The sequence below is a fragment of the Centroberyx gerrardi genome, chromosome 6 (assembly GCF_048128805.1).
Source record: "Centroberyx gerrardi isolate f3 chromosome 6, fCenGer3.hap1.cur.20231027, whole genome shotgun sequence".
NCBI classification, from domain to species: domain Eukaryota; kingdom Metazoa; phylum Chordata; class Actinopteri; order Beryciformes; family Berycidae; genus Centroberyx; species Centroberyx gerrardi.
Genome location: NC_136002.1, coordinates 23,704,208 through 23,725,107, shown reverse-complemented (window position 1 = coordinate 23,725,107; position 20,900 = coordinate 23,704,208). Strand labels below are relative to the sequence as shown.

The following is a 20,900-nucleotide window of genomic DNA, read 5'->3' as shown; positions in this document are numbered from 1 at the left end:
TTCATCATGGCCTCATACATGGCATCTTAATTGGTTAAAGGAACGTGAAACCTCTAGATGTAAAATCGTTTTTTAAATCTTAATGACTTTTTAACACTAAATTCTGTTGGGATTTAGTGTCAGGACTGATGTGGTCTTCATTTCCGTGTGAGAGGATAGGAGCAACACCCCATTAAAGCTGAAATTCTTAAAAAAAAAAAAAAAGGCTAATGTTTCTTTTGTTTCCCATAAATTTTTGTTTTAATGGAAAATCTCGATGCAGTCTCGACAGGTGCATTTCTCTTATCTGAAGGTTGCACCACTGCTTTAGATATTAGAGCAGAAACCTTCCTAACACTCATAGAGCTTTATTTTCCAAATCGTGTGTGAGGTCCTCTATGTAAGGAACTGATTCATCAGCTAGAATCCTAACTGATTATAGAAAGTGTGTTAAGAATGAAACCCTTTATCTGTGGATGAAATAGCCACTGATATGCTTTATATTAACCTGTTCCTGGGAAATAGCTTTTGCACATACAGTATATGATGCTGAAAATCAATGGCAAGGAATTGTGTAAATTCAGAGATGAAGATAACAGCAAAAGCCCTCAAGCCAGCAAATTCTGTTTCTGCTTTCTAGATGGCGCACCTTATTATCCCAGCATTCAAGTAGTGACTGAAAATGCATGGCATCAATCTACGTTTATTCTGATGGACAGTTTGTACAGCGGCCTGAAGCGCGATACTGCTTCCACACTTAATCTGTATTAGTACTGCGATTTCATGCTGCGCTTCTTGACGATTGAGACTCCAGCCGCTGATTCATTAACACCGCTTGAAGGGAAATGAGATAGTACTGTGTTTCACATGCCGTGTGCATACAGTGGGGCGGGCGGCAAGCGAGAGTTCTCCTTTTTAATAGGCCGGGCGATGCCTTGGCAGTCTCAAAGCCCCTCGGTCCACTGTAGGCATTCCACAGGATTAGTGTGGCAGCACCGCAGCCCCTCAAAGCCAGGCGTCGTCGCTGCAGATCACCCTTTTGAGCAGACATCTGCCCTCTGAAGCCGGGCTAAAATTAGACCAGCCGCCTGTAATTAAAACAGCCAAAATTCACTCGTGTCTGGGAAATGTATTGTGTGTGTGTATATAGCTACTCCCATTTGGGCTCCGAACAACAGATGATTACGCTCTTGTTCGTTATCACTGGCATTTGAATCTTTGCAAATGTGTGAGTATTGTGTGACAATGGGTAGTAAAATGGAGAGTGGGCTGTTTCACACCTCCGCTACCTTGACAGCAGCTTTTAGCACTTCTTCAGAGACCAGTAGGTCCTTTTCACATGTGCGCCATGTTGAAGCTCAGGAGTTTCATTGGTCCTGGTGGGTAGTCCTCCAACCTCCCCACCCTTCAACCAGATCAAACATAAGCATCTCCTTTCAAGCCCTCCTTTCATGTAAGCAGTGCAGGCCCCCAGTGCATGTGTACGTGTGCATGTGTGTGTGTGCGCCTCCTTTTGCTGTCTGCACTGTGTTTCTGCTGCGTGGGTGAGGGTGACTGCACTCATGCATGCAGAGCTCAGCTCCTGCTAGGATTGATGGGACTTCTCTCTCAAACCCCCTCCACCCTGCGCCCAGATCAGCAGCAGTTAATGAAAGTGGATTGATTTTCCCGTTCCTCCTGCATACAGCATATAATCTGGGGATGAAATCGACCGGGAAAAAAAAAAAAAAAAGATCCGACAACATTGCATTACATTTTCTCTTTTATTTATTTGAGTGTCGGCCAAGCGCACGTGTATCGGCCAGCAGCGGAAAACAATCTGTGCAAGTATGTAACTGTATAACTGCAATCCTCTCTGTAGGATGGGAAGCTCATAATCTTGCCGGCGGGAGCTGTATATCACTCAGGGGGAGGAAGTCCAAAGAAACTATAAAATTTGAGTATGTGATGGTTATAAAAGTGCGAGGATGCCAAAGTATAAAGTCAACGTGCAGAGAGTGAGTCAGTAAATGAGGTGTGCTAAGAAGCGCTGGATTAGCAGTTCATGTTGTAAAGACTCCATAACCCTCCCGTTCCTGATAAAGAGTCCGTGTCATAGCCCAATCACACTGATGGAAGGAGACAGTGCGAGGGATTATGAATACTTGTAAGCGCCGTCTCCCCTCCTCGCACACTTAAGGATGGATTATGGCATCTCAGAGGCTTGCGCTCCGTCTGCAGATGGCTGCACCCCTCCCTCTGACCCTCCCTCCGTCTATTCACCCATCCTTCCTCTCCTCCTTCCTCTCTGTTTGTGTGTGGCTCGCTTGTCTTCTGGCAGGTGGCTCCTTCCTTTGGGGAGTCGCACGCGGTTTGCTATCATGGCAGCGCATCTAAAGCTCTACCTCTGGCATTTTGATGAGTCATCGTCTAATTGCTGGCAAATTCAAATAGATTGATTGCCTGATTTCACCTCATGAGCCACCCAGAGACGCTTTATAATCATGCGGGCAAAGCTCCTGTGGCCCGGAAATCTAGGTCTGCGTTCAGGAGAGTAGATGCACTAACTGAGTTTTTATTTGGGCAATAAACATACCTTTGCCTTGTCATGACTGTTAATGTAATACCTTCCCATTAACATAGTAATCATTAACATAATAACAATTTGCAGTAAATAGTGTAATGATCCTGTTAATGTAATAAATTGCCTACTAATGTAATAAAAGTTACCTAACATTAATGTAATCAATTATTTTTCCTGTTAATGTAATAAATATTGCATTCTTAGGTTTTATTACTTTAACAGGAAGGTTGAAACTTTTGAAATATAAGCTGTGTACTGTCATCACGAAAGACTTCTCCCATACATATTTATCCTTTTTTAGATGTAGTACCCTAGTTAATAACCAAATTTGTGAATGGGTGACAGTTGTGTATTGAATTTTCACTATTATATTATCAGTTCAGGTATAGTATTTTTGAAAACTGAAGATGTCAGCCTTCTCTATAATGTAATAATTACTACATTATCAGGATTATTACAAATTGCAAATTGTTATTACGTTAATGGGTTATTATGTTTATGGTAATGTTATTACATTAACAGTAACATGCACGTTTTTTGTTGTCATATTTTGGTTTAGTAGCGTGTCTCTCTCGTTTACACTCACAGAAAAGAGCTGCTCTGCATGCAGTTGGTTGGGCTGCAACATAAATAAGCTCAATAAGACTAAGATATAATATACTGTACCATTATTAGTCTTTATCTGCTGCCGGTGCTACTGCTTTGAAACAAAGCTGACATTTGAAAAATAAACAAATTGATATTTTGTTAACCTTTTGAATGTTTTAGGACTGTGTGAATTAGCTCACAGATGGCTTGTGCTCACAAATGTCAGCACAGTGAGGCCTAGGAGAACTGCAAGGAAAAATGAATATCATTACGTAAGCTATGGCTGCATGAGCACGGATGGCCTCAGGTGTCCAGATAGTCATGATCTGCCGTGTTTTTCTGGTCACAAAATGAAAGACTGTGTAGGTGTACAATAAAGAAGAGTGAAAAAGATATCCCAATAGTACCAAAAATCCATTTTGCCTTTTGTTCACGTTTTGTGGACAGCTCGGTGTAGCTCATAGTAAACCATCCTCTAATGGTGTGATACATTTTTCTATCTTGGTCCACAGTTTTTTCCCAGTGAGTGTTACATGGGGTGCAGGAGATGAAGCCAGGGAAACGGTGCCAGACATCCACCCACGTGCTTGTCCTCGTAGTAGTCTCTTTCTTCCACTTGCATCATTTTTGCCTGTTTAGGCGAAGCAACACAGTAAAAATAGTATTTTTTTCTGGATGAGGAAGCATAAAACAGAGGTGTTAAGTTATACTTTAGAGTTTAGATGCGCTAGATTTATTTGGATGTGTGGAATAACCGTGGAACGCTTTTTCATTCTTCACCTGTTTTCTTCTTACGGTTGTCTGACATTTAGTCAAATGTAGTTTATTTCCCTCTTGTTGATGACCATGACCTACAGACTGTCAACCATTGTTACTTCATATGAAACAGCTGCCAGTGGCCCTCAGTGACCAGTAGTGTAAGTCAGATGGGATTTTACAGGTGGCATATTCTGGACAAGCATGCACCTCAGGCCTGTTTCTACCAAACTGAACGGCCCGTCCCTGAGATCCATCAAAAACCAAACCGTGTAAATGAAGCTGAAGGACTGCACTGACTTTTTGGAGTATGACCCATTGGTTACCTTAGCCAATATGACAAAAGGACTGGCACCAAAATCATCTCTGTGAGCAGATAGCTGCACATGCTAACACTTTAGCATACAGTATGTTACGTAGGCGTAACATACTTATCCTAAAAGTGAGAAAACGAGAACTTGTAGCAGCTCTAAGGCTGGATGGTTAGATAACCTGCCAGGCCTGTTTAGGAGATTTGTAAAACAGACGAGAAAGAACGAGATGCTCTGGAACTATTTTCAGTGGAAGAAGATCTCTCTTCCCGTCAGACTCTAACTTGTTTTGTTTATACAGAATGTGAGCAAAGTTAGCCAGACTGTGATAGATTTTGCGCTGTTGATCCATAATGTACTTCACTAATGATGACGATTGAGATTTTGTTAAATCTACAGGCCCCAGAATAAAAGCTGCCAAGTTTGTATTACTAAAAGGTTTATCTTCAAAACTTATCTTTAAAAATTATCTTTTGGATAATGCTAATCGCCTACAATTACTTAACATACTCTATGCTAAAGTGTTAGCATGCGCACCAGACAGAGCTTTCTACAGGAGGTGATTTTGGTGCCAATCTTCTCGTCAGATAAGGTGACCAATGGGCCAAGCTCCCAAAAAGTCAGTTGTCCTTTAACATAAATAAACTGTTAGCTTGATCATACAATGCCTTGCTTCAGTGCATAAGAAGGTGACTTGGCCTGTTCCCAGACATGACTGTTTCCTTCATATTAGTGCGACCAAGGAGAATGTCATCACAAAGGTCAGAAGGCTTATGCACAACATAATCCTGAGCAAACCACAACTATGGACAGCTAATCTTGTACGTATTAAACCTCACACAAGGAGCTGTCAGAGCATCATCTGCTGTGAATATCCCACACAGGGAGGAGTCACTCCACCTGTGTGCTACTGTGTCATCGCACTCTGAGAAAGTAGAAGCTGCTCCTCCCTTCTGAGACAAATGAGAGGGCTGCGGTGAGCTCGTCTCTGTCCCGGCTGAAAGCCAAGTCAGCTGAGGGGGGAATGGCGCTCTGCCCTCATGGTGTATCGGGTTCCACAGGTGGGAACGCCACCCAGCTTCAGCCCCGTCAGTCGACCTAATTTCGGGGATACCTCAGTCAGCACTGGCTGCATACATGAAGGCGTTACTCCAACTAGTCATGAGGATGAGGGGCAGAGCTGCTGCATGTCTGCCACCTTCTGCAGCTTTTTCCTTAAGATCTATTCACACACTCAGGTTGATTTTGCTAATCAGCTTCACCTCTGAATCAAAAATCATTTAGCAAATGTAATGTAATTCATCTCCTCTTTGCAGGAGAGTGCTAATTTAGTGCTGTATAGTTTCAAGCACCAACAGCAGCTCATCATTAAGCGCTCTCTTGTGGGTTACTAATAGACATCTGTGTATTGATAAAGCTGTAACAACAGCTTGAAATTTACGTGGGGGCAGACCACTCAATTCAAGTGGCAGACAGTTTTTTTCCTTTACAGCACTGTGCTTTCACTTATGTACTGTTTAAAATATAATGACACTTTGGTAATATGTGATGTGAATGATATCATCATAAACACTTTTTGGTATTACAGTAAAAATCCACTTTAAAAGACTTTTAAAAAGCAGCTATTGGTGATGTACCTTGCATTTCTGGGTCCATTTTGTGTATTTCCCTGGGTAAATGAGATATTTCCAGTGTAGCTACAATGGAGTTTAATAGCAGACAAATGCACCGACATTCAACAATCATACAGGGAGAAATCCATCGCAGAAGAGAAAGACATACCAATTTCTCAATGTAGTAGTCATGTGATGCAAAATAATGTCTAACTGCACTCATTACTGTTCAAAATGGAAGGCTTGGAGGAAGAACCTCATGGCTACACGCAGTCTCACACACGCATTTACACAAAAACTGATGGATTTGAGGGATTACGGGAACTCCATCTGAGATGAAACGAAATTCCTGTTTTCTCCCAACTTCCTGAGAGCAGAAGCAGGGAATTGGGATCAGCTGGCGGACCGAAAGCCAGGAAGCCTGAACGGAGGGCGCTGGTGACATTTAAGGTTTTGTTTGTGTATAAAAGTTAATCCAGCTTTTTACATGAAAAGAAAAAGGGGGTTTGGCATGAGGATGAACCTAAAACCTTGTGGTAAGCTCCAGCGGGAGATAAGCAAGCCTAGCGGGCGGGCCGGTCAAGGCCCCCGATGCTATCTGGGTCTATGAGAAAATACCTTTTCTGACAGGGGCGGCAGAGGTCTGTTTAGAGTGTTAATGTGCCACAGACTTCTACTCTCCAAAGCCCTCATGCTTTTGATTTAGTTTGTTTAGTGTGTCTCCACAGCCCTGCCCGCTACAATGGCAAACATAGGGGGGTTTGTTTAGGACTCTCTCTGTTAGTCAATATAGAGCGGGTTTCAAGGTTGCTCTCTGGTCAGCGGCCTCAGTTTGTGAGAGGCAGGTTTCCCCCTCTGTGTGGCCCGCAGGCCGGTTTGCCGTAGCTAGAAAAAGGCTCCGCTCTGCTCTGCACCAGCGAGATTAAACCTGGGGGATTTGTCCTTCTCACCGTCTGCCTGTCAGGAGCCGTATGCAGAGTGACGAAGCATGTTGTGACGGCTGTCCTCGCCGGTATCACTGGATGAATGGATGGCTGTTTAATCTGCGCCCGAAAGAAGATTCGAAGGCCGGGGGAAGAGAAGGGGCAATTACAGGGGGAGGTGGAGAGGAGCTGCAGGGTCCCAGGGAGTGATGGGCTGTACCAGTGGATGCATGTCACTCGCAGAGGGGAAATGCTCCTAATTAGTGCGCTGGAGAATGCTTTTGCCACATGCTAAGTTAGACATTATGATGGTTGCCCTTGTCTGCCAGGGAATGTGAGGTGATTTGAACATTTAGCTTTGGGGCCACCGCAGGCCTGGATCTCAGCAGAACAGCTGTAGAGCCTGCGCTGCTCTCACGGTATGGGGGGGCAGAGGAGAGCGATGAAATTTTAATGCGGTGGTTGTATTGTATACGCTATCCAGTCCTTAGCCGTTCCCCTGCTGCGTCCCAACGTGACACTGAAACCTGTTTATCAGTTTCTCACCCTGGATATTCATTGACTAGGCTGAGAACTGTGGTCAAAGCACTATCTCAGCGCCGAGTAACGTAGACAAACATTTGCGTGGAACTGTTGTTGTTTCAAAAGAGGCTGTGTGTGTGTGAGTTGGCTAGAAAAGGTGCAAGTTTCCACCTGCCAAGCTGTACAGAAAGGAGTTTTCCCTTTGTCAGTGTAACAATACTGTTTATCCTCTTTTACTCACTCTGACTGAAGTGATTCAAGTAAGACAGGCCTTGAGTCAAGGTTGTGATGTGTGATCATTTTGTGTCACGCTACTCGCTCGTCTTCTCTATAAGGCAGCCTTCAAATAGTCATAGAAATTGTTAGTCAGAGAGGGAAGACGGATGGAATTGAATAGGAACTTTTGTTACGGCATTGGCCCTACCTTTCACTGCTAATTTGCTGTCACAAAGAGGCAATGAGCTCCACTAACAAGCGGGCAAGAGAGTCGAGTGGCATTATCAGCACTGGGCCGAACACATGAATGTGTGGCTGCAGGACTTTCTCTACAACCGGGGAGGGAATCATCCTGACAGTCTGTGACTAGGCTCTTTTCGCCTGTCTGCCTCTCTGTGCGTCAGATAAGGGGCCAGAGCTGGACGGGGCCGCTGGCTGCACCCTGCCTGCGCCTGCATCGCCCCTGTCCACAACTGAGAGCCTGTCGCTTCCCATTTCCTCTCGCTGTGCGGCTACGGGACAGGCAGTGTTCTCCACACCTACACACCGCCCATAGCTGTGAAACCCGTCCTGACTTGTATCTCCATAGAGTGAGATGATTCCTCGATGATGGCGATGAGTAAATGATTTCACACTACATATGAGATGCTCTGCTGACTGGGCTTTCCTAGCCTCTAATCGATTGACCCTCTTTTATAGTCCGCTGTGGCTTGTTAATTGGTCTCCAGCTCCCTGCTGACACAGTGACCCTAATGGAGGAGAATTACTGCTGTCTCGTCATGCATTAACCTCCCCCCGCCATACGCTGCCCCCCCCCCCCCCCCTTCATCAACTCCTTCTCCCATCCCCCCATCTGCACATTCCCTGGTGTAATAGCAGCTGTGTAGACGGGGCGAAGTGCACACACACTCGTGTCCTGTCACATGTCCCAGTGCCTCTGGGGGCCGTGGTCAGGTGCCACAGTAGCCAACCAAATTAAAGCAGCAAGGGACAAACAGTTGCCCTACTGTGTGCACGTCGCTGTCCCTTAATTAGTTTAAATGTAATGTAGGGATGAGTTAGGGTTATGAGAAGTCTCTTCATTAAAAGTTGCCTGTTTATCTCCTTCACACGGTAGGTCAGTTAGAGCTTCAGGGCTTGTGACTTTTAAACAAAACGTGTTTCTGTACAGTTCTGTTATTGTAGTCTCTAGCATCAGTAGCTTCCCTTAAAAACGGTCTACTATGGCAACATTTTGATCCTATACTTTGTGAAACATAGAAACAGCATGTATAGAATATATCTATTTTTTAGCCCTTCCTCCAGATCCTCCTGATCTCTGATCCAGGACAGCAGGAGATGATCACAACACCCCCAACATCTCATTACAGCGTCTCAGCAGATCAGCCACTGATGGCCTTTTCTTTTTTTTTTTTAAGTAATCTTTGTGTGGCTAGATGGCTTTGCTGTGCAGTTGCGAGCCTAGATTCTGTTTAGCAGCTCACCCCAGTGGCTGCTGCCTCACCTCCATTATTTACAACAGTGAATATTTCATGATGACATCAGGGTTGGGACGTGCTGCGTTGCCAAGGGGCTGCCCTAATGAGCCATGCCACCCAGCTCATCTGGCCCTAAAACAGACTAGCGAGGGCTCTTTTGTGGCGCTACAGTAACTGTGTGGGGTCTGTAGTGAAACGAGAGCTCAGATCTTAATTTGGGTTTGTGCTGCCGTAAGAGAAAAGGGAGGGAGGAACAAAGAGGCTGCTGCTCAGACCCACTAGTCTCAGTCTCTCACAGGTAAATCAGCAATCAATTTTCCTGAGGGAGCGCCCTGTGTGTGAAGACAAGGTTTATACTGCTTTACTCTCAAAAAACAGAAGCTGGAAGGCTGTTTCAACTCACGCAGTGTCATCCACCCATTAAAAACAAGAGCGAAAATTAAAAGCTCCCTGTAAGCTGTGCGGGAAACAGTAAAAATAGCTGGGAAGGGGGCGCATGAGCCCTTAATGTATTATAGATACACAGATCAGGCTCCAACTTGTGCTCTTTTCCTCTCTGGTAGTAAAACTCTGAATTTGTGAAAATGTATCCTCTGAGGGAGAGAAGATGAAAGAGCAATGACATAAAAGCCAGTGGCTCAGAGATCTGACTTTATTGTGCAGTGTGTGTGTGTGTGTGTGTGTGTGTGTGTGTGTGTGTGTGTGTCCATCATACAGTGTGATGAGTCAAAGAACTTTTTAGATTAAGAATGCTTTTGAAGACAGACAGAATAAAACCAAAGGCAATGCAGGCTTCCTCTTATAGAATTGCCCTTTAGCTTTGGTTTCTCTCAGTCATGGAGGTTAGTAATCAAAATAAATGCTGAATGAGTTTCCACACTATTTAAAAATGGGTTATCATCTCTCGTATTGAGATGCTTGCAAATAATTATTGTCTACAATCATGTCTTGCATCTCTTGTGTAGTGAATGATGCTAATAACAAATCTTTTCTCTTCTTTTGTGTTACAGTGAGGGCGTCTTCAAGTGTCCAGAGGACCAGCTGCCCTTGGACTATGCCAAGGTACAGTTACACTCTCACAACTCTCTTAACACACTGTCATTCACTCCTAATCCCACACTGACAGCTGAACTCAAGTATGACTGTAACTTGAGAATGAGTATAATATTATTAAATAATGGAGTATGCATGTCTACCTGAAATGTAGTTCTCCTTGCATGGCTTTGGTGGTCAGACAATCCTGGGTTTACATCACGGCTGCACTGTCTGATTAATCTGCACATTACGATGTATGATCTATGTTATGCATATCCTGGCCAGTATACTAAGATAAGGCAAAATATAACTGTGGATAACTGTGGGTCTGAAGGACACATGAGTCATCTTGTCTCTTGCCCCGGGCCCAGAGACCAACACACACAAACACACACACACACACACACACACACACAGAACCCCCTTTTACACCTGGCATTAACGTGTTCTGGGTGACTTTAAATGGATAATGCAAAAACGCATGAAGTCCAGGTGTAAATGCACCCAAGATGCATTGAAGATCCGATCATCCAAACCACCTCCGGAGGTGGTCACACATTTGTCCACATTAACAATAAAATGTAAATCCAGTGCATCTCCACATATAGAGGCTATGTGAACTGAAATAAACTTTCGTACACCAATACAACTAGCAAACATGCAAATCAAACAGGAGGCAGGCAGCAGATAGTAGCATCCTTGTCAAAAGCAGATTGTCAGGATACTCATCGATGGGGAAACAAGTGAAATGAGGAGTGTGTGTGTACTGTCAATTTTAAAGGATGAAAATATTACGCGAGGAAGTGGCCTGCGTGACAATCTGCGATTTGGCAAGGGAAAGAGAAATCGGATTTCAGTCTGTGTATGAGGTAGATGCCTTTTAATGCCAGGTGTACAGAGGGACAGCTAGCCATCCTATAGTGCAGGGCTGCTACTCACATTACCAAAGAACCAACCAATCACTTCAGTTGGAATACCAGAAATTGAAAACTTGACTTAAAATGTTGCTGTTTGGTACCCACCATGATAAAAAAAAAAAGAGTAAGCATTGTAACGTCAGCGGATGGATTTTGAGTGTAACATAGAAGCAATAATCCCAAAGTCAAAGGTTGTATTTCATTTCATTACAGTGGGAAAGCAGACCATTGGGTTGATCTGATAGAAATAGGAAAGATAATTTATTAAAACCACTCTGTTTTTTTTTCCCCTTAATCTCTCTGCCACTCCAGAGAAAGAATACCATATCCAAATCTCCATTATTCAACTCTGGCTTTTTTTTTTCTTTTCTTTTTAAAGCAGTTAATCAGATTGTGCTTGGGGGGAGAAAGATAGTGACTGACTTTATTCAGAGTCAGAGAATGTCTCTCTCACACGTGATTTCCCCATTGTAAAGTGAGGGAGTGCAACACAAGGATAAGGGCTTAATTCTGGACTGTGCATGAGAGAATTTCAAGCTTAATGAAAGCTATCAAAGAACCAATGGACAGTAAACGATCATCTCTGTTTCTCAGCAGCTTTTGGCTTCGTGTGATTATGGAGCCGCTGGAGGGAAGACCGCTGGATGTAATTCTTCTATGCGGTTAGCTTTAGCCTGAATGGCCTATAGAGCCATTAACCCAGTGCAGCAGCAAGATGAGTGGGGCAGCAGCGTTGTTCTGCATGCTCTGCTGCTGTACTGCGCTGGGAGCAATGAAGGGGCCTGTAATAGCAGGACTCCCCACGGGAAGGATGTGCTCATGGCACACCTGTCAGACATTGTTATTTACCAAGGCCTTCACAGGCTCCCGGTCGCCTGTAAATTACCCCATGCTGGTGGTCTACTCTCAGGTTATTGTAACGCTCAGTGCACACTGTCCTCAGCCTCCCAACAACAAGCTCACTCAGATAAAGCTCTTCCTGGCGCAAGCACAACCTTGACAAGAGAGTAGAGCTGAGCAATTAATCGAAAAACAAACGAAATCGCAATATGAACTTCTGCGATTTCTAAATCGGAGAGGCTGCAATTAATTGCATAAGAGAGAATTGCGTCCAAAATGGATTTCTGAACAAGGTGTTTTAGAGCTCCAGGTAATCTTTGAATCAAAACTTTTCATCATACTCAAACTCAGTAAATCCTCCACACTGACATCTATTTTTTTTTTTTTTTAACAAAATCACTTTTCTTTAAACAGTTTTAAAGTTCTAAAGAATTTATGACAAGAAAAACTTGTGATGATATGAATCGCAGTTTAAATCGCAATTGCAATATTCTGTCAATCACTAATTAGATTTTTGGGGGGTTCGTTCAGTCCGATAAGAAAGAACAACAGGAAGGTTGCAGTGGGGAAAGAGGTGTGCTGCCATTGTAGTGTTAGGGATGTAGTGCGGGACTGCAGCCAGCAATGGCAAAAGCAGACAGAATAAACCCCAAGTCGGAGCTCCAAAGAGCTTACTCCCCCTGATCCGCCCGGGACTAGGTTATTAAAAGGTCATTACTGCCGTCCCCTGCAGATCCCAAGACTGGAACAATGAGAGAGTGTTTCGGTTTACTTTGGAGGATTTTTTCCCCCTCTTCGGCTCTCCTCAAAGAATGTGATTATGCCAGCGAAATAGTATCTGCTTCTACTTCTATGCATCACGCTTTACAGTATTTGTAGGCTGCAACCTCAAGTACAGTAGCTCAGCATCTGTTTTAATGTTCAAGTCAAGATATATCTCTGCTTTACCTCTGACTGCTGCAAGCACCGCTCACGAGAGCATGTATAATATCATTTATAATTAATCTTAACAAGTTACGATTATACTGTAATGAATTTACTCGATCTGACGCAGGCATCCATTAAGTGTAACACACCAGCTAGACACAATGAGTTAGATAAGTGGGTGTGTTTTACTTTCGATGATTTCCAAATTGACTTTTAATTTGACGGCAGTGGTTCCCAACTGAACGTTTTTGCAGGTTTAGATACTGACAGCGCGAGGCACGTGACCACAGCCGAGCTGTTAGTGAGCTGTTATTTGTTTAGAGGGCCGTTGTGACATTTTGAGGAAGTGGCTTTTCTTGTTTGACCAGTGCGCTCCTCCTGCGCCGGCATGGGGGATGGAGATGCACACAGGGCCGTAAATCCTCAGGACAGTCAGTGTGCTGTGGGGAGAGGATTTGGTGCGACTGGGTAGAAAACTGACTCATCCCCTTCGCTCAGTGACCGAAGAAAATTCTCTTTCTCTTCTGTCTCTGTCTCTGTCTCTGTCTCTCTCTCTCTCTCTCTCTGTCCCCCATTCTCTCTCTGTCTCACTCTCCCTCTCAAAGGTCCCATAAACCCATAAACTCACTCATTATCAGTGCAGCGGTTGGTTTGACTGTCACTGTGCTGGAGTAGGGCTCCTCACCACGGGCGTGTTGAGCTGATTAATTTTCCAACTAAATCTCATGACTCTGACCAATATTCTGACCTTCCTCTTTTTGTGTTCTGATGAAGGATTCTTCTTTTGAGCTGAGCATTCATTTTGCGATATAATGTAGGAATTAACTTCCCACTGTAACTGTAAAAATGCTGATGTTTCAACTACCCAGTTAGAGCTACACAAGGGCTACAAGATCTTTATGTAACAAGACTAGTGATGGCCGGGCCGTCCTGGCCACACCTCCAGTCATACGCACTTCAAAATGTTAAACTAGCAATATGATAAACCCCCAGAGCAGTGTATGGTGCTGCGCCTACGGTCCAAAAATACAGTCTAAATCATAAAGTGGGGCTGCTAAAGAGAAGAGTGTCCCATCCCCCGCTAATTGAGACCCTGTAGATTCTGTAGTTTGCCCAAATGAAATTCTGGTGTCGGTTATGCATACTTCTCCACCCACAGGAAGTCACGAATCAAAACTTTTAAGAGCGAAATAAAAACTATCCACTTAACAGCAGTGGGCGAGCGCTCCCGGACTCGCCTGCGTTGGATCTTTTGCCTCTCTCGCCCCTTTGGTATCACAGAACATGTGATACCTCTCTCTTAAGCACAGAACATGAGCGTGCTCCTGTTCTGTGACGGCACGTTACATATTTCTGGGTTTTGAAGTTCAAAAAAAAATTCTTGAAGTCTCGCCTGCATTTGGAGCCACCAACGTGCAAAGTTGCTGACTGCAGGTTTAACAAAGAGGCTATTTGTCCGAGCACTGAAACCATCATGACCCTCTGAGCTCCTCTCACACCTCTTGCCAGGCTGACACTGTAGATGTGCCTGTGTTATCGCCCCGGCCGTACCCGGAACACACCGTGTCATTTGGAGCGCTGACCTCGTCCTGGTGTTTGTTCCTCAGATCTACCCGGACCCGGAGCTGGAGCAGCAGATCCTGGCTCTGCCCATCCGTTGCATCCACAGCGAGGAGGGCTGCCGCTGGACCGGCCAGATGAAGCAGCTCCAGGTGAGAGGCTTTGATAGCATCTTCCTGCCTCTCTCTCTCACCTTCCCTTCATCTGTTTCCCCCGTCAGTTTCTCTGTCTGTCTGCTCTTCCCCCCTCTTTTATCTGTATCGCCTTATCTCACACTGCGACTTGTGTATCTCCGTCTGGTACCTGTTTACCCCCCCCCCCTCTCCTCCCTCCCTCCTCTTGTGTTTGTTGAGGCCCGGCTGAATGCCAGTCTGAGGGTGTGTGTGTGTGTGTGTGTGTGTGTGTGTGTGTGTGTTTGTGTCTGCCTGATGACACATTCCTTTCTCTCGTTCCGTCTCCCTCAGGGCCACTTCTCCACCTGCGCCTTCAATGTGATACCCTGCCCCAACCGTTGCTCCATCAAGCTGACGCGCCGCGACTTGCCCGACCACCTGCAGCACGACTGCCCCAAGCGCAAGGTCAAGTGCGAGTTTTGTGGGAGTGAGTTCACCGGTGAGGCCTACGAGGTAAACACCGAGACTGAACCTGTCTCTTTTTTTTTTATATTATGACGCAGCAGGAGTTTGAAGTAAACAACCCGAATGACGCCACAACTTTCCGTGCCTATATGAAAGACGGGCTTTGTGAAAGGCAGCAGGAAGCCCAATGCGCTCGCGTGACTCCCTGCAGAGGGTGTCGGTGTATTTTGAAATAACACGTGTGTTGGCAAAAAGGAAAGAAGCATTGACTGGCCCTTTCATACTGTATGTGTTTTCTAGCTGAAGGACCCCAGGGTTCGTCTCACTAACACCTCTGTCATTTTTGTACCGGGCTGCCCCTCCTCTGTTTGCACTGGCCCACATGGCCTCTCCTCTGCACACAACAACAGGGGCAGGAATCCATCTTCAGCTTTCATATGGGAATTACATACACATTTTTCACCTTTGGATTTCATCATTAAACATCTAATCATGAGGCACATAGTTTGACTGGTTACTTTACTAAATGTGAAGTCACTGGGCCACATTTGCAAATGTGGTTTTACTATAAGTAACCATATTCATCTCAAACAGCTCATCTAATGTGCACCCCCATAGCTTCCAGAAAGATTATAATTTTTGTTTGTGCAATTCAGAGCTAGGAAAACATGGATATTTACTCAATTTTTTCCCTCAGTGTAACAACAGTCTATTTGCAGCAACGTTTGATTGTCTGACCCTGTTCTGATTGTGTTTCTCTCCTTCCTTCTCTCCAGAACCACCAGGGCATCTGTCCCCAGGAGAGTGTGTACTGTGAGAATAAGTGTGGGGCGAGGATGATGCGTCGCCTCCTGTCCCAACACAGCATGGCAGAGTGTCCCAAACGCACACAGCCCTGCAAGTACTGTGGCAAGGAGTTTGTCTTCGACACAATCCAGGTCAGTTCTGCGCAGGCTCGCACGTGTACGGATTGTCTTGCCAGACAGTCGGGTTCCCCGGTCCTTCCTGAAACGACTGGGGCAAATTCTCTCTTATTAGTGAAAATAACGTTATTACATTTGGCAAGATTGAGCCGGCTCCGTGCCCAGACTCTGAGCTTTGAGGCGTGTAAGGTATCAGTGTGTCAATGCTTTGTTAGAGGGAGTGCTTCTCCCGCCAATGTCATTATAGCTGTGTCATCTCGCATGTGGCTGATAAAGGGTTTTCGGGCTCAGCAGAGCAGGATGGCATGGGGCCCGTGGTAGCAGGACGGCTGGCACTCATGGTGTCTCTGCCCTGTGGCAGCGCCTTGTAAGTGCATGCTGCTGTTTAGCTGGCTGCGCCTTCATCTGGAAGCACCTGCCTTCACACACACATCCTGACCAGAGGCACAGCAGTCACTCACACTCTCCTCTCTCCCATTATTGCAGATTTTTGAGCCAAGACATAATATCTCAATCTAGCACAGAATGGTTTATGATGCATCAAGATCAATTAAAAAAACAGTTTGTTCCAATCATTACATTTTAGTGACAACATTTCTTATTTATTACACCCCAATGCAAGTAACTTTTCTTTTTCAGAGGGCATTTTTTGTCCCCATAATCTGATGTTTAGGGGCATTTTGGTCTTTTTCAGGGGCAATTTCAATGAACTATGAGTGTTTATTTTCATATGGGCAAATAAACTTAAATATTAAACATAAATTTGTACCACTAAGATTTGTTTTGTTTTAGAGAATGGCGCCATTTTCTCTGTCCCCAAACCAGTCCATCTTCCATCCCTCAGTTGTTGAGTTTTTTATGATATTGGTTGTTTAATTTTTGTTGACATGGCGGTTTGTGTGCGGCATTTTCTTCTGCTGCTGGCTGCGTGGAGCAAACATTTTCTTCTGCTTCAAGCTGTGTGATTGGTTGTTTTCTGATCAAAAACAGCTTGATTTTTCTTTCCCAGAACACACTGGAAAGAATCTCCCCAGTCATAGTGGCGCTGGGGGAACAGTGGTCACATTCACACGTCAGTATATGACAACTCATTGAAAAAATGTTACCAGGGTGAAATGCAAAAAAGGATGCCCCGAATTAGCAGGGACATTTTTTGCCCCCTCATTTTTAATATCACGGACATTTTATGAACTTTCGAGAGTGCTTTTGCCCTGAGGCCCGTTAATTTCTTATCACTCATGCAGTCAGTCATCATCACTGCCCATATTGACAATGTCCCTGCCTTCCCAACAGAACCACCAGTACCACTGCCCTCGCTTTCCTGTCCAGTGCCCAAACCAGTGCGGCACACCCAACATCGCCCGAGAGGATCTGGCCAACCATGTGAAGGACAACTGTGGCAGCGCGCTCGTTCTGTGTCCTTTCAAAGACGCCGGCTGCAAACACCGGGTAAGACTCACACACACCAAACAGCCTCCAAAGAAGCCTTGCTTTTCGGATTCAAATATTGCTTTGGTCTTAGGTAGAGCTTTATAGGTTTCTTGGCAAGACCGTTGTTGGTATATCATCATCAAGTGCCATTTTTGTTTATTTATGTTGTTTACATGTGTATGTTTTTTGATTTTTTTTTTTTTTTTCCTCGTTATATTTTCCCTCGTATTCCTGCTCCGCAAATTCCAAAGCAATTATTTTTTTTCAAACATACAGTGCTGTGCCTGTAGGGTCTATTTTAATGAGAGCAACACTTCTATATTCTGACAGCGCATTTCTGTCTATTTTTGAATCTGACGTCAATTTGAGAAAATGTGGACAAGCTTGGGGGTGGGAGGGTGGGGGGGGGGGTGTCAGCTCTGTGTGTAAAATTACAAGGCATCTGGAATGCCTGGTGTATAGCATTTACAGACAGCCTGACAAAATACATGAAAGTCTCTCCCCAACAGAAGAGAAAACAGCAAATAGAATAATGCAAATGTCCACATCCTCGTCATCTTCAGTGTATGGCAGAAGATGTGTGGAGGCAATATTCCATTTTTTGCTGTATAGAGTTAGTTGTGTATGTGTAAACTCTGGCTAAACGATAAACAGTATGTGCTATACATTTCCCCTCATGCTCAGTATGCAGTATATATATATTTATCAATATTTGTAAATATTGAAGACCATGTTTGGTTGAAATGTAATTGTCATAGTTTGAAGTAAATTTCACTTTTTGGGAGCATTGAAACAGTTCCTCTTGTCTTCATTTAATTTCTGCTCCTGTGTATTTTGGATGTGCATGAAACCCCTCCAGTTTGTCTTTGTAAATAATCTCTTTGTTCTCTTTTCGGCAGTGCCCCAAGTTGGCTATCGGTCGTCACCTGGAAGACACCACCAAGTCTCACCTGACTATGATGTGTAACCTGGTGGGGCGCCAGCGGCAGGAGATCCTGGAGCTGCGGAGGGAGATGGAGGAGCTGTCCGTCAGCCACGATGGCGTGCTCATCTGGAAGCTAAACGACTACTCCCGCAAACTGCAGGAGGCCAAGCTCCGAAACAACCACGAGTTCTTCAGCCCGCCCTTCTACACCCACCGCTACGGCTACAAGCTGCAGGTTTCGGCCTTCCTGAACGGCAACGGCAGCGGCGAGGGCTCCCACCTGTCCATCTACATCCGCGTGCTGCCCGGGGAGTACGACAACCTGCTGGAGTGGCCCTTCTCCTACAAGGTGACTTTCTCCATCCTGGACCAGAGCGACCCGTCGCTTTCCAAGCCCCAGCACATCACCGAGACGTTCAATCCCGACCCCAACTGGAAGAACTTCCAGAAACCCTGCAGCAGCCGCAACTCGCTGGACGAGAGCACCCTGGGCTTCGGCTACCCCAAGTTCATCTCTCACGAAGAGATCAAGAAGAGAAACTACATCCGAGACAACTGCATCTTCCTCAAGGCTTCTATAGAGATACCCCAGAAGATTATGGCTTAAGATCTCCTCTTTTTTTTCTTATTATGAAGGAGGAGGATAGGTTCAAGACTGGAATTGACACTTAACCTTGAAAACTTCTACACACTTACCCTTTAGACACTTTCTTTCCTTACGGCCTCTCCACCGCAGAGCTTGAAGCTAGTCTGTTTGGCTGGGTTAGCTGACTGGAGGACCTTGATATACCGCAGAGGAAAAAGTGTTTGGTCCGCAGAACCATCACTCTCTGATGTTTCCTTTTTTTAAGAATTTGTTTGTTTGCTTACCTTTTATCACAATCTACAATGAAAAGCCTTGGAAATCAAACAGTGCCTAGAGAGTTTTATCTTAAGTTATATTTTTGTTGTGTTATTTCAGCAGTACAGATGTTAAGATTATGGGAAAAAATATAAATAGGGGCGAAGGGCTTCGCTAAGCCTTTGCACTTAGAGTAGAAAGAAAGTTGGAATCTGGTTGGAGACACCCTGTTGTGTTTTTTTTGTCTGGGGCGATCTAAAGAGGAGGGAGCTCAGCAGACTCAGCTCAAGCCCAACTGCCTTTTGTTTACATGCTCTTACAGTATACTCCCTCTGATCCCTTAACAAATACAAAGCCCCTGGTAAGAGGTTACTAGTGCGGTTTGGGTACACAAACTAACAAATTATAGATCCGTCTTTTATAGTTACCGCTCCTTCACAACAACAGTGTGGGACTTGTGTTCGGTAGTTCGACCCCAATCGTAAATAGTTTCAGGAACACCTCGATGTACCAAACACACACGTCATAGTGATCCTATGAGGAGGCACCGTATCTATTGTTGAGGCCGCCAATAGAAAAGCACCTTGTGTTGGTCTTCAGATGGGCAGAGCAGACAAAGAGGCCAGTCAGACTTGTCGGAGTACTTGTGCATTTAAGAGTGAAGGAAAAGCCATGTGGCCTTTTTATATGTCTTGGCATGAGGGGTTTTGGGGGGGGGCAACATAAACACATGCATGCTTCATGTGCTACCACCTGGACCACGTTTTTGTACTGTAACCTGTATTCTTGAAATCCTCTCCCCCTTGATGGCTATTTTGTCTTTTTTTGGACAGCGACAGGTTGAGAGTGGAAGAACTGTCAAGTGGAACAAAGTTGTTGTTTTTGTTTTTTTATATACAGAAAATGTGAACACTGTTGATAATATATCCTTTAAAGACAATGGTTTGAATCATCAGAACACTTGGCTGTGAAGTACGTTGTTTTACATAGCCTGGGCATGGATGGTGTGCGGAGGCTGTTTGAGAGACGGTTAGTGACGGGGTCTCTGCAAATATGTGGGAGTCTCGGGACGGACTGCACCTTTGTTGTTACCATGGTCACCGGTGTGCATCTTCAGCTCGGCACACAGTCCGGCTACGGGGACCGGTCGAAGAAAAGCAGCCTTGTGCGATCCACCTGTCTCAGACTCCATCGCCGCACCATCAGAGAGGTGGAGGACTTTGATCATACAGTACATTCATGACGTATGTGAATACTAATGTAAAAATGCAGAAGCACATTCTGTCTTTTTATCATACATGGAAACTCCTGATTTCTTGTTATAATACCAGCTGATATTTTACAGTGATTTAAAGAAGTACGAAAAATAAAACTTTTTGTAAGATTCTGTATTTTTAAAAATGCTTAACTGTTTTATACAACACTTTTCGTTGGAGAGTCGGGGTTGACTTTGGGAATTTTCAGACCCTTTCGTCTCTCGGGCATCTGGATACTTTGTTTGTCCGTGTGGTTTGAATCTCACATATTCTGTCTGTATTATTTCCTCTTAAAAGTATTTATTTTAAGGAGCCATCATGTGCGTTTGATTGAACAGATGGCGCAAATGTTTTAATATGTTGATTGATGAGTGCTTGTCAATTTCTTAAATTGAAATAAAATACCATCTATTATAGCTGCTTCACATGTCCTAGCATTTTGTACTACTAAGTACAGATTCTACGATGTAAAATCACTCTGATTTCTGGAACGTTCTTGAATGTGGGACATTATGTCGTCATGGTGATACCTGTCTGTCTGTGTGTAGACATATTCTTAAAATTCGTAAACACAATAATTCAAGAACAATACAAGATAGAAACTTTTATACTGACACCACAGTTTCCCACTATAGATTAGATCAACTTTTGGAGCACCTTGCTGCTTAAATTTGCATATTTGAAACTACTATAACTCCTTAATACGTTAAGATACAGA

At 44.4% G+C, this 20,900-nt stretch overlaps 1 protein-coding gene across 1 annotated transcript in view; it reads left to right on the top strand.

Moving 5' to 3' along the window:
* traf4a (tnf receptor-associated factor 4a) overlaps window positions 1-20,598 on the top strand; it is a 34,258-nt gene extending 13,660 nt beyond the window's left edge. Inside the window, exons 2-7 of the mRNA XM_071914616.2 lie at window positions 9,960-10,011; window positions 14,276-14,380; window positions 14,693-14,854; window positions 15,583-15,744; window positions 17,023-17,178; window positions 18,060-20,598. Coding sequence (XP_071770717.1) covers window positions 9,960-10,011; window positions 14,276-14,380; window positions 14,693-14,854; window positions 15,583-15,744; window positions 17,023-17,178; window positions 18,060-18,692 — 1,270 coding nt within the window. The 3' untranslated portion in view covers window positions 18,693-20,598. The remainder of the gene's footprint in view (window positions 1-9,959; window positions 10,012-14,275; window positions 14,381-14,692; window positions 14,855-15,582; window positions 15,745-17,022; window positions 17,179-18,059) is intronic.
* Window positions 20,599-20,900: the final 302 nt, after the last annotated feature.